Source organism: Carassius auratus, chromosome 32 (assembly GCF_003368295.1).
Source record: "Carassius auratus strain Wakin chromosome 32, ASM336829v1, whole genome shotgun sequence".
Taxonomy (NCBI): Eukaryota; Metazoa; Chordata; class Actinopteri; order Cypriniformes; family Cyprinidae; genus Carassius; species Carassius auratus.
The window spans coordinates 29,400,331-29,414,659 of record NC_039274.1 but is presented as its reverse complement, the minus strand read 5'-3'; the positions used below and the strand labels follow the sequence as shown (position 1 = coordinate 29,414,659).

The window sequence follows — 14,329 nt, the reverse complement described above, 5'->3', positions numbered from 1 at the left end:
TTAAAATGTCATATTCACCCCAACATTTTGAATGGTAGTAAATCAATAATTCTCATAATGTAAATATTTATTCTATTAAACTAATTATGTCTCTCTATCCACCATGGACTCCTTGGGAAAAAAAGCTGAACACCCCTGTCTCAAATGTTTTCACCTACAAACAAAATATAGTTATAAGATAAAGCTTTGGTTGTAAATAAACTGTATATATATATATATATATATATATATATATATATATATATATATATATATATATATATATATATATATATATATATATATATATATATATATATATATATATATATATATATAGGCTCTGTCTGTGCCTTACTAATGTTAATGCTGTAATCCCTGATGAAGACTTGCTGCAGTGTGCCAAAATTGCAATCAAGTTTGCCTGCAAATTTTATGTGTATATCTATGTGTGTAGTGTACCATAAATAATGTGTTGATGTCAGTAATGATCCCACACACAGCTCTTCATATCTAAAGCAATCGTCCTTTAGAGATGAGGTCGTAAGAATGGTGAGCCAAAACCAGACCATATTAAAGAATATCAAAAACATAAATTACTGAGCTGTGAAAGAAACACAGAGCTGTTCAAATCCCTTGACTGGATCGTCTTGAGCTTTGAGCTCTATAGAGAGTGATTTACAGTATCTAGTATGATAGACATTACATTGGTCTCTCACATTGTCAATTTATGATTCACCAAAGACAATATCTGTGAGTGATATCACTAATAGAGAGTAGAGACTTCTCAGTAATTTTTATACAAGCACTCTTAAGGAAAAGATGCAGAAACAAACTATTTTGGGAAGCTTTTGGAGGACACGTGGGACACAGAAAGAAACTTACAAGCTCTTCAATAAAACAACATTAATCTTGATTGTGCCAGACCCAGATATTGGGTAAGACACAAGGACGGCCTGACCTAGCTGTGCAAATCTTGGGGCTTATCAGGGATTTTGACTGATAAAGCAGAGATGAGTATTTTGAGAACACAGACATCCACATAAAAGATTCATTTTAGAAGGCCATAGATGAGAGACACATGCATGTGAGCAGCCTTGCATGTTTGTGGGTGGCTGCATCACTCTTGGTTGTCATTTTTCTATAGGCTCAAAAAAAAAGTCCCCTCTCCTGTCAGTGCAAATAAATTCCTTACTCCTCAGACGAAAGGCTTCTCTAACCACTCCACTTAGCGGCGAGACTATAGCACACTAAATGGTGGGGCAGCTTAAGCATGTGGCCATCAGACATGCCGAATCAGTAAAGAGATTAACTCTGCACATAAAGCAAGACATGATTTTTATAGAAGATATCTAATATTTCAAGCCACTGAACTATATCATCTGTGAACACTGATATCATAATAATACACGTCGTGTTATCCTTAAACATTAAAATTATAATAATATATATTTAATATTAGTGTAGTCTATGTGGCGAAGACTGCCTTGGTGTAAAGTGAGAATGCACACCCAGTTTCACTATGACATACACACCAAATTGGTTATTTGTCACTTAAGCTTGTAACCATCAATATGAACAATGTGAACTTTTGGCTGGATCATTGCACAGCTCCAGTCTCTGTCTGGCCTCTAGTGGAGGAACATCACAACACAAGTTTTTTTGCAGCAAGGCAAAACTTTTGAGGTGACATATTTTTTATACATGAATTATACAGTTATACACTAATAATTAGCATTTTTCCTTGACCAATTAAATGCTATAACTGTGAACAAATGATTAAAAGAAAACGCTTCTAAACTATCGAACGTGATTTTTTTTTCTTTTTGACTCATTGCCATAGAGTTCAATGGAATTTACGAGCTAACGAAGCTTTTGTGAAACGCAACCTTGATTGAATTCAAACATGGCAACAACATTGTACGCGTGTGTGCGTGCGTGCGAGAGAGAGAGAGAGAGAGAGAGAGAGAGAGAGAGAGAGAGAGAGAGCGAGCGAGATTTAACACTTTATTCTTAACCATTAAAAACAACACTTCACTCAAGACACTTAGTAAAAGATTGTTTTCCATCTTTAACAGAGCATATCTTTGTAATCACATACATTTTCAACTTCTTCAATATTCTTCATATTTTTATAAAATAAATTTTTAAAAAAATATTATTACTTTATTAGACTCTTAAAAACATGTATAACATCCCTACCAACTACCCATAGACTACTAGAGAGAGGGAGAGAGATTAGTTTTGTGTTATTATTCTGTAAATTATTCTACAGATATGTACATTTAATATTATATATGTGAAATATGTCATATTTATGACGAAGTATAAATATTACATATTTCACATATATGATATTTAAACAAAAGAGTCAACTTATTCATAAATCTGTTTTTACCTGCTTTTGGAGATGAGTTCAGGCACAAACACAGACATCTATAAGGGTCCTTCAGCGCCTCTGCATTGTTAAGGCGAAACTCGCGGAGCTGCTGGAGTTGCCGGGGAGCGTCTGTTGTACGTACAGAAAATAACACTTAAAACACTGAAATCCAGCTGCATCGTACAAATATATCTTTCAAAACATTGAAAGTAAAGGTAAGACGCTGTCATGATAAGAATTGTTAATGTTCTGCATTCGTAAAAGAGATGACCAGCAGCTTGTGCTAGCGGCTAACGCTCACAGTCCGCTAACTCGCGATTAAAGTATGATTCTCTAACAACGCTTTTATTTTTATATGATTTCGTCTGTGTGTTCTGTGAATGCCGGCTGTTGTCCTTTGTGTGTTCATACGAGCAGCTAATAGAGGTCCAGAGATGACCATCCGCCCAAGAAGACGGATCTGTGTCTGTTAGACTTAACGTTACAATCTTTTTATGGTTACGCCGATTTACGCTTAATGTGCTGCAAATATGTATTTCTCTTTCGGATCTGTTGCAGATGAGTGGCAACTAGTTTGTCAGAATTGATGTATTGTGAAAATTGAGGTTCCTCTAAGATGGGTGTTTTTGAGTCTTCAGTTGGGATAACAGATAGAACTTTGTTTGCTCTGGACCATAAAAGCAGTTTGTTTTTGTTTTTTGACCTGTGTGGTTAGCATATCATGAATGTCTTTGAATAAGATTTTATTGATTTTGATGCATATGCGTTATTTAGGTAATTATATGGCAAATCTTAATTTCTTTGTCATTTGAGCTATCTATATATATATATATATATATATATATATATATATATATATATATATATATATAAAATTTATTTTTTGGGTTCTATCTATACAGATGCCATCAGTGACCACTGGCGACAATGCTGTTCACTCCTCCAGTCCGGATTTGGCCTCTGCACCATGTGAAGCTCTCAAGCAAGTACTTGGTGTAATTGACAAGAAGGTTCGCAACATGGAAAAGAAAAAGGTAACTCATTGTTAATGTGGAATTAGGCTTGACCCTGTTTACTTAATACACCAGTCATTGGAGTATTGTGCACAGTTTACCAGTACATGTAATTCTAAAGAAAAGTTTTTTTTATTTTTTTTTATAATATTTCAACAAAAGCTTTACAAAAAATCTTGCCAGTGCTTGATCCAGTAATATGATACAGATTATCATAAAGTATTTTGGCAATAACTGCAAATAATGATTCATTTAATGGACATTGAGCATCCATTGTGTCTGTTGAGATTCCTTTATAAAAGAGGTTATTTTAGGTCAGTTGATAACAATAAACTGCAATTACTGGCTCCATTTGTAGTATGACATGGCCCATTTAGATAAGATCAAGTCCCTTTTTTTCTCAACATTGAATGTCCTATGACACTTGGAAATCTAACATCATTTAGCTGTTGTTACAGCGTCAATAAAACAGTTAAAATTAGAACATTAATTTATTTGATTTGTACTTTAAGACCGTATTCTTAAGGCAATGGGTTTCTGTAATTTTAGTCTAGTAAAGTTCAATAAATGCTTATAAAAAGTAGTATATGACTGATATTTATTTAGTTTACTATGAGCCTGACCTGTAATAAACAGACTCCTCAGTAGTATAAATGGCATGAATTGTGTCCGCTTGACGAAGATATTTGCATCTGATCGGTTATGTGGAATTTACATTTTAATCTGCATCCCACTCATCACCATTAATGTGAGCAAACTCTCTGTTAAGAGCAAGCTGGATGATTACCAGACACGGAAGAACAAAGGAGAGCGTCTCAACCAGGATCAGCTGGTATGTGCACTATATTGTGTTCAATTCTAGTCCTCTGTGCTCGCATATATCAGCAGCTATTCCTTTATGTAATAAATACATATGCTTTCTTGTTTCATATGTGTAGGAGGCTTTATCTAAAGCTCCGGAGGTGGCTCACAACTTGGACTTTGCCCGTGAGTTGCAGAAGAGCTTCCTGGCTTTAAATGTGGAGGTATGTGTGTTTGTGATATGAAGTTTACCTAACATGATCCCGTTTTGTACTTGGCGCCCAGTCTCCGTTTCATCTCAGCATCTACATTAACTTTAACACCTCCTGTCTGGCCTAAAACCAATGATGCCATGCAATATTTCTGTCCTCACAAAGCGAAAATGCTATGTTTGTTTTTATATGAAATTATTTGGATTGTTTTCTTGTAGATCCAGAAATCGGTGAAAAAGGCAACACGACGGGAGCAGCTGAAGAGGGAGGAGGTGGAGCGCAAGCGACTGAAGGCTGTGCTGGAGGTGCAGTATTTGCTGGAGCAGCTGGGGGAGGAAAGCGTGAGGCAGGACCTGACTCAGTCCAGTGGGGACGCCCCTGTACTCACAGAGTCCGAGCTCACGGGCCTGGACGAGTTCTACAAGCTAATTGGGCCTGAGCGGGACTCTAGTGTAAGGTGAGGACAGTTCATTTCTGCCATTCAGTTCATTTTTGGTAGTAGATTTGGTGTGTTTGAATATTTTAGAATGACTCTTGATTCCAGGTTGGCTGATCAGTTTGAGGAAGCATCCCTGCATTTGTGGGAGCTTTTGGAAGGAAGGGATAAAGCTGTGGCTGGAACCACATGTAAGTAAGGGTTTTTTTTCTTCTTCTGGATTTTACAGTCAATTTAGCCTTTAATATTAGACCCAAAATGTTTACCTTTTTTAAACTGTAATTGTTTACTTCTACATATAGGAATGAATAAATAAAAATAAACTATCTTTTATACGTGTGGATTTTTTAAAAGTACCATTTATTTAATATAGAATACTATTATTTAACAAAGCTCTATTCTGAATGTGTGTGTGTTTTTTGTTTTTTTTACACTGTCACTTGAGTGATGCACATTTTAGGATTGTGAGACCTTGCATGACATAAAAGGTATCTGCTTAATTTGGAACATGTTTCACGATTCTCTTGAACTATTCATAGCTTGAGTGAATCTGATTCTTGATAACGCGAGAGTGAGTTTGAGGTTGTTTCATGAAAGCTAAAAAGAAACCGTTCGTAAGGGGCCTTTTGTTTGTAACTCTCACTGGTTATCATTTTTGTAGACTATTTTTCTTTATTGTGTTTGCAGTTGTCAGAATGGTATTGAGCCATGCCAACTGAATAATCAAACCAATATTTGTTCTCCAGTGAGTCTGAATACCAATGGGCCCATCCCTCTCTTGGCCTCTCTATTAATGGTGGCACTTGCCATGGCTTTTGAAAGCTGTGTTCTGTCTCGGCCCTGTGAGGGCCAGCAATGCTTCATGCTGACTTTTGACCCACATCAGCAGTTGGGCAGGCAGCCAGTGGTCTGCACAAAGCCTCTCTGCTGGAGGTTTTAATGATGGACAGGGCCTGCCTGCATATTCCTACAGAGAGGGTGGGAATCATGACAGTATCAAATTTTGTGTAAATTCACCCTATGAGTCTTTTGTTTGCTGATATTGCTGCAGTGTTTGTGGGCTAAATTAAAGTTACCTTCAGTAAAGAAAAATACCTTTTTGAGTCCAAATGATGTAGTGAACATCTGCCAGCAGACTAATAGGGCCTCGCAGAATCTTGCACCCTTTAACCTGTTTCTTGTCTTGAACAGACAAAGCCCTTAAGGAAAGCTTGGACAAGATGCTGCTAAGTGGGTACTTTGATCGTGCTCCAACACATCAGAATGGAGTGTGTGAAGAGGAGACGGGGGCCTCAGCAGCAGCGGAGTCTTCAGAGAGCGAAGAACGCCCCGCTGAGCCAGGTAAAAACAAAGCCATCTCATTTCAGATCAGAGAAATGCTTTGTCGCGCAACTGACAGCTTACATCGATGTTCTTGTCTTTTCACAGAGGGAGCCGCAGAAGAATTCACAGAAACTATTGAGGTTGAAGAAACAGAGGTGTGCACTGATATCACCACATTTACATTGTCGACTGCAATCCAAACTGCACCGATCAGCTGTGAGCAAAGTGACATGAATCTGATGCACTAAAGCCCCTCCCCCATATCTCTTGCTCCAAATGAAAGCAGTGTATTATATTATATTTAGAATTCTTATAAAATATTCAAAAAATTATTATATGAACTGGCAAATTAATCTTTTTCCATTTAAATTAAATGTATACAGATAAGTTTTAATATATAAAGCTTTTAAAATGACTAAACTTCTTTTGAGCTTGTTGTGAAATTAAGCAAATTATTGTTATTATTATAATTATATTTTTTATTTGCATAAGATTTTATTTCTGCTTCCTTCTCGAGCTTTTGCTGCAGAAGCAGTTTATTCCTACCTTGTAAAAGCATTTTAATTCATTATATTTTTAATAATGACACCTCTTAATCTTCAGAGTCTTGTGAGTAGTGAATCAATCCGATGCTCTCTCTTCTGTGTGATTGGCTGTTTGCTGCACGCGGCACACTTTCAGGTGCACACACAGTTGACCGTTTGATGATTGAACTTTTTGAGCCCGCTGAACCTGATCTAAACCAAGTTGGATTTATTTGGTTTTGTCAACTCTTAACCTACTCTGAAACACAGTTTGTTCAGCTAGCCTCATGAAACAGGCCACAGGTGAACGGAATCCTGGGTTATCTTGCTTATTTTTTTTATTCTTTGCATTTTTTATTGCCGTAAGTTTTTCTTTTTGGCTGATTCATTGAACAGTGCATGGGACTTACATTTTGACAGAGCTGAGAATGCCAGTGTGCTGCTAAGCATCTAGGTGAAACGTTCTAACGCACGGCTCTATGGAATACTTGATTCTGATTGGTCAGTCGTGAAATTCTGAGGTATGTTATCTCTTGATAACAACCAGTAAAAGCTGATAACTCAGGCTCATCCAGGGTAACTGAAGTCGATGCTATACCCTTGCTCGGAACAGTATTTCTTCATGGAAGCTTTGCGTTTGGTTAACTAATAAAATGTGCAATTATTTAATTACGTCATCCTTGTATCATGGACTTTTCATTCAAATGCAGCTGATTCCGTTTTGTGACAATTGTTTTGTACAATGTAATGGATTATAAGATAACTGCTGGTTTTCATGTAAATCCAGTTTTCTTTGGAAGGCAAGCAAACACAACTCGTCATAACTTGTTTTTCCTTATAGTTTGTAAACAGACAGTTCATTCCAGAAGCCACGTACAGCAGCAGTGACAAAGAACAAGGAGCAGAGTGGAACACAAGTTCTCAGGTATAATAGACCTCATTTGTCAAAGAAGGCACCAGAATTGTTAGCAACTTCTTTCCAAATGGTGTTTACACTGTGATCATTGCTTTTCAGGCAGTTAGTGCCCTCCAGCAACCACAGCAGCCCCCTGCAGCCATGAGCCCGGCTCTGGTGAGCTCGGAAGCACACACACTGAACGCCGTCCTCCCTCCCCCTGCAGCAGATCCCGTGGTCCGAAAGCAGGCTGTCCAGGATCTCATGGCTCAAATGCAGGGTACCTTCAACTTCATGCAGGTAAACTGTGTAATTTGTCATTCATCATGCTTCAAGGGTAGCAGTGGCCTTTTCTAACTTGTGTATGAAATGTAATGCAGGACTCCATGCTGGAGTTTGAGGGACCGCCTCTAGATCCTGCCATTGTGTCGGCACAGCCCATGAAACCTGCACAGATGGTTTGTCAACCAGGTTGGTTTACAAATTTAAAAATGCTTGTACTACGTCCTTAAAGTATGTACTCATGGTGAAGAAAAGGTACACACATTTGAGTGTATAGTTATTATACAGTTGTGTTTTCAATGGGCTGCTCTGTCGCATAGTTACATGCACACTGCAAATGTAAACTGTCCTGTCAATCATCTTGTCATAGTTAACATCCTCCACATTTAATTTAAGTATCTTCCTACCGTATTGGAGAGAAAAGTAGCAGCACTTTGATCTGCCAGCCATGGGTCTTCATGCAGAAAACGCTGCACGTTTTTTTGCATTGATTCATTTGAAAGTTAATGGCCTAATGTATGTTTCATACATTCATACAAGTTCACATTGTTGCAGATGAAATGATGAAACTGATAAGATTAAATATATTTTTTACCAGGTTCATTGTTGATTATTAATAGCTCAGTCCCCTTTATCTAAGCCTCTTTACTAAACCGTTGGTTGTGCACCGCCCTTTTACATTTATTCATTTAGCTGACGTTTTTATCCAAAGCGACTTACAATTGCTATTTATGTCAGGGGTCGCACGCCTCTGGAGCAACTAGGGGTTAAGTGTCTTGCTCAGGGACACATTGGTGTCTCATAGTGGATTCGAACCCGGGTCTCTCACACCAAAGGCATGTGTCTTATCCACTGCGCCAACACCAAGTCGTGTTTGTCGTTCTGAACCAAATCCTTCACCAAAGCGCAATGGATTGTGGGCAAAATAAGCCATTATAGTGTGCACGGATCCACATTTGAAAAGTCTTCTTGGAATAGTAGACCTTCTGGGAATTTTGGCATACTCTTTAACATACTATGCTTTGGGACACACTTATTCTAATCTCACGTACTATTTAGGATGGGTAGTATGAACATTGGGACGCAGGGATAGTCTGATCTTACACACCCTCATTGTGTTTTAAACTTGCATGAGTTTTTTTTTATATAAATATGGCAGCTTTAGATGCATCGTGTCAGGTTTGGCATCAGTCATTAGATTGCATTGTTTTTTTGTGTGTTTTATGACCTAATGTCCAATGAATAATATCTGTACAAATCAATTATATTTGAGAGTTATGCTGAATGCCAAAGATTCCTTGCAGCAGTTTTATTTTAGTATTATTTGATGTTGATATTATTAAATCATTAATATTTGGAATTAGTCTTAGTTTTTATATTTTAATTTAGGTTTTAGTTATTTGGGGGCTTTTATCACTTTTATTCCTTATTTTATTTAGTATTTTTCCAATTTTAGTACTTCATCTTGTTTCTAATCATTGAAGTGAGGTTTTTAATTTTGGCTTTTTCAATTACTAAGACAAGTTTTTTGAACTATAAAGAAGTTTAGCCTTGCAAAAAGAAAAAAAAAGTATAATGACAACATAAGGCTGAATAACTAAAGAATTGTGGATTAACTAACTATTCTATAGGTTTGGGAATTATTTGAATATTATCAAATCCAATTCTGCTTATCCCATTCCTAGTTTCGATTTCAATAAGGTAAAAGAAAAAAAAATGAAGGCGAACATTTAGATGTCATTCACTTTTTTTTTTTTTTTTTTTTTGCAAAGCATTCTGTTGCAGCTGAATAACATGAGCAAATATCAGCAGCAACACTTAGGCTTAAGAGTAACTTTTGCCTATGGATTTAACACAAATACCACAGCTAAAACTACTTCAATATTAATATCAAATATTAAATTGTTAAAGACAAGTTAACAGTCAGTAATAAAATGGGAACAAACAAATCAATAACAATAGTTTTTTTTTGCTCACACAGAATCCCGACTACCCCAACACAACGCTCTTTCTGTGCAGCCTGAACCCACACAAGTAAGTTCAATTAGCACAAACATGCTCTGAAGTGGTTTCTGTCTGAAAAGGATTTCCTAAAACTGTTTCTCCATCCAGGTTCCGATGGTCTCCGCTCCAAAGGAGGCCTACTCCTCCACATCCCCTCTCTATCAGCCTCCTCATAATTCAGAACCACGACCACAGTCAGACACCATTGACCCCCTGCAGGTAACCGCGCACACCGCATTGGTTACGCAGTTGCTGTGTGTACACTATGGCTTAGATATGTGAGTGATGCAGGATATACACCGTAGGTCTCCATGCCCCTGTCGTCTGAGCAGCCCCCCACCCCTTCCTCTCAGCCCCAGGTGTTTCAGCCTGTCTCCAAACCCCTTCACAGTGGCATCAACGTTAACGCAGCTCCATTCCAGTCCATGCAAGCGGTAGGCCTCAACCTGTCTACCCCACCCTCTCCAAATTCACCCCCTCAGAGTTTGTCTCTCCATTCTGCTTCTGTTCTGTTTTTCATGCTGTGTAAGGGGCCATTCACAAAGAACACATTTTTACATTACGCTACAGTTGTTTCCATTGGTTTGCTAAGTACACAAGCATTACACTGACGCGTTTTAACTGTTTCTGCTTATGTCTTACGCATTTTGTATTGTCTTGCATGTAATTTGGTATTAACAGAAACATGGCCTTCCACCACAATTAAAAAAAATGTATCTCCACTGCCCTACTTCTAGCATTTTTAGATGCATGAACGCATTCTGTGTGAATGGCCCTTGACAGGCTTTTATTTTAAAAGGACATTATGAACACTATGAGCCTTTTGAGTTTATCATGTTCAAGCCTGTTGTATATCGTTTGTGGACGAGCTGTTACTTGCATGACTATAACGGTCAGTTTTTATACAAAAAAAAAGTTGTCTAAAGGGTCCATTTAAAGTTGTGCACCTTTAAAAAAAAAAAAAGGTCTTTGTAGTTTTCATCTTTTGTGTATATAATTTATCCTGATGTATATATCCTTTTAAATATTTAATGATTTATGTAATTTTTCTAACTGATTTCTCCCTTTTTATTGCCATTGAAAACAGACTTGGAGTCTGACATTGTGTAATAAGACAGAACAATAGTGAACTTATTACATACCTCATGATAGTTTTGGATATGCTTGTTTTCTCTCCTCCTGTAGGTTTTCAATATGAACGCTCCAGTTCCTCCAACCGGTGAGATGGACTCTCCGAAGATTTCCAGCCAGTATCAGAGTAGTTACAGTCAAGGCTTCAGCACACAAGCCACCGTTCCAGCTGAGCAGCAGGAACTGCCTCAAGAAGCCCTGCAGTCAGGTAAGAGAATTGCTGCTAAAATTGTGCCATTTTACAGTAAAAAAAAAAAAACACACAAACTAATTGGTTTCTAAAAATATTGGTTGGTTTCTTTGTAGTTGGCCCTTTCCATTCTCAAGACCAAGGTATTCCATCTGCAGGGGGACACCAGTCTCCATCTCAGCAGCCCTCAGGGCAGGGCACAGGGTTTGGGCGGCCAGGTCAGCCCTTTTACAACAACAGAGCAATGCCACGAGCTGGGCCCAGAAATCCCAGAGGGGCTTTGAACGGCTTCCGTGGACCATCAAATGGATTTAGAGGTGAGCCAAGTTCTTAATTATAACAAAAAATGCTAGTCTGAAATCCAGTGTAAAATTAAAATCTGAAAAAATCCCAGTGTAAAATATTTCAAACTTTTTTTATTCTTATTTTTTATGTTTAGGTGGATACGATGGGTATCGTGCTCCATTCCCAAACACTCCAAACACCGGATATGGGCAAACTCAGTTCAGCACTCCTCGAGATTATTCCAACAACACCTACCAACGGGTAACTTCAAGAAGACAAATACTGTGTAGATTTGAGAAGTCAAGATTTTAAAGTCCCATGTGTTTTCTTTCCAGGATGGATATCAGCAAAGCTTCAAGCGAGGAGCTACCCAAGGACCTCGAGGTTGCTCTCGAGGTAATGCTCAAGCGATGCGATCCTAAAATCTTTGGGAAGACTTTTCTTTTTGGCCACTTTGAACATTCATTTATTGAGAATGGTTCCCCTAGCCCATATTTTTTACTCCTATCAATGTTTTTTTTTGGCTTATTGATTCAAGTAAGCCCACTTTGATAGTTTTAATATACTAATGTGTTTTACAGAGACACAATGGAGAGCTGAAACTGTCAGTGTTGTGATTTAAAACATAGATATTCCTGTAAACTTGAAAGATTTTCATTAATTTATTTTTTTTATAAAATCAAATGCAAAAAGAAACCTGCCACTGTCGGTTCAATCCATAGGAGTGTTTTTGATATTTCCTTGGCCTGTTCCTCCCCCGTTTTCCATACTTGGTTCTTGCCCCTGTGTATTGGGTACTGAAGGCATTAATTGTTTTTTGTTCACCCCATATTCATGTGAAGGATTTTTTTCTGCTGTCCTGCCCTTTTGTATGCTCATGTCACTCCTTGAGAGAATGTTTCAATAAAGATGTGTTGCATTACCTGCTTGTCTGCCGCTGCTTTCTTTTTGCTCTCCATGCTCGAAAATCCTCTCACCTGTCCTGTGACCCTTTTGTCTGCTAAATTGTTGGAGGTTGACTTTGTTTCCTTTAGTCTTCTTAAGGGGAGGCAGGTGATTGGTCTGCTTATTGGTCGTTTTTTTCTGCAGCTCTGTTTGCTATTCTGCCTCTTGCATCATGTATTATATCCTGTGTTCCAACAAGATTAAGAGTTTCTTTTAATTGGGTGTGAAGCAGTAATAATACAACAAAATGGCCCTAAGATTGGCTCCATGATCTGTGTTGCTGTTCCAAATCAGTCCATAGCCAATGCACTGCTTTTCCTGCTCTTGCCCAGTCAAAAAAAAAAAAATGTCCATTTTGTTCTGAACCTGTATTTTTTTTTTTTTTTTTTTTTTCTGGAGAGTATGCATGTACGAAAAAGAGCTGCAAGAACATCTGGCAAAATATTTTCTTTTGTTATCAGAAGTAAAAATATGGGTTTGGAATGATATGAGAGTGATTGTGGTAAATTGACATAGCAAAATATACATATATATTTTTGGGCGATATTTTTCTTGTGACCTGAACATTATCAGCTGTCTGTTGGACTGTACATAATTTTAGGAAAAATGAAGCAGTGTTTTACAAAGAAATAAACTAAATACTCTATATATTCAGAGAATCCTGTTGAGAATAATTGTCGCTCGTTGCTTAAAATGCTATATTAAATTTAACTCCATAATGTCATTGCGCGTTTGTTAATTAATTTGAGTGCTATAATGATATATGGAGCTGTTCTGATGAATCACACTTGAATTTAACATGAATTTAACACCTGTAGTATAAGGTACATAATATTCATACTTTTATGGGTGTTTTATGATCAGAATACCATTTCAGAAGCGTGGAAAGCGCTCCTTGTAATTGGCCCTGAAATCATTGAATGTGACTAGACTATTAAACTCCACATTGATCTTCTGATGTATTTGGGTTTCAGGACGTGGGGGATCATTTCGGTCCAGCAGAGGAATGGGTCCCATGGCTGCCCAACAGACCAGCTAAACCCAGTCCTTTAGCCATTATCAGCCCTGTTCCATCCCTTTATCTCCTCCACTCATTTGGACTCTCAAACACGAGCCGTGCCACTCCAGACCATGTAGTTAGATGACTGCATCTTAGCAAGTATGGACACAACCAATGGATTTGGGAAAATCCAGTATCAATGAGACTATAGCACTCCCAGGACTGTAATTGCTCAGAGCTCTCAAAGCTTTACTCAATCATATGCTATTGCACAACTTTTACGCATTTGAGACAGAACACGTGCCTTTGATTATGGGTGTCTGGATTTTAATTGAGCTTGGTGGAAGTACGACTTAGTAGCTGGGAACAGCTGCTAGATTATGAAAGTGAAGTACACCGTATACCAAAGGCACTTCGTTTTTGGCCAAATGAACTGTTAAGTGAATGTGAAAAATTTACTTGTGCGTACTGTATTGTAACGTGATTTTTTTTTTCTTCTTTTTTTGGCTCAGCCAAACGGTTTACAGGAAATGCATTGTACTGTATGTGGCTGAATGACTGCTTCATTGTATTTCTTCCAATCAGTGTTGATTAGAATTAATGCTAATAAATGATTTTTGAGGGACGAGACACTTTAAAAGTTATTCAAACACATTTGGTATGACGTAAGAGCAGAAGGAATCTTCTTTGAAGCCATAAAATACATTGTGCATTTAATATCCTATATATATATATGGTGCTTCATTGATAAGATTATCATCACAAATGGTTTTTGACAGGTAAAGTATAGTGCAACAAGACATTTGTGAGGTGTTTGGAATGATTAAAATGCACTTGAGGTTAGTTTTGGGTTCAGTGCAAGTTAAGCAAAATAGATAGCATTTGTGGCTTCATTTTGATTAGCACAAAAAATTAGCACAAGAACAGTT

At 37.6% G+C, this 14,329-nt stretch overlaps 1 protein-coding gene across 5 annotated transcripts; it reads left to right on the top strand.

The window, feature by feature from the left end:
• Window positions 1-2,419: 2,419 nt before the first annotated feature.
• On the top strand, window positions 2,420-14,030 carry LOC113052034 (caprin-1-like). 5 transcript variants are annotated; one of them, XM_026216297.1, is made up of 19 exons: window positions 2,420-2,574; window positions 3,262-3,393; window positions 4,142-4,204; window positions 4,311-4,397; window positions 4,604-4,842; window positions 4,930-5,012; window positions 6,013-6,162; window positions 6,250-6,299; window positions 7,525-7,593; window positions 7,684-7,863; window positions 7,944-8,034; window positions 9,827-9,879; window positions 9,958-10,068; window positions 10,155-10,283; window positions 11,035-11,188; window positions 11,287-11,487; window positions 11,610-11,716; window positions 11,791-11,851; window positions 13,375-14,030. In XM_026216297.1, the coding sequence occupies exons 2-19, from the start codon at window positions 3,262-3,264 to the stop codon at window positions 13,437-13,439; spliced, it is 2,025 nt and encodes a 674-aa protein (XP_026072082.1). In that variant the 5' UTR covers window positions 2,420-2,574; the 3' UTR covers window positions 13,440-14,030. The 5 variants fall into 5 exon arrangements, with proteins under 5 accessions (XP_026072082.1, XP_026072081.1, XP_026072083.1 ...); XM_026216296.1 differs by having other exon boundaries at window positions 7,510-7,593; window positions 9,827-9,873; XM_026216298.1 differs by having other exon boundaries at window positions 7,510-7,593; window positions 11,329-11,487.
• Window positions 14,031-14,329: the final 299 nt, after the last annotated feature.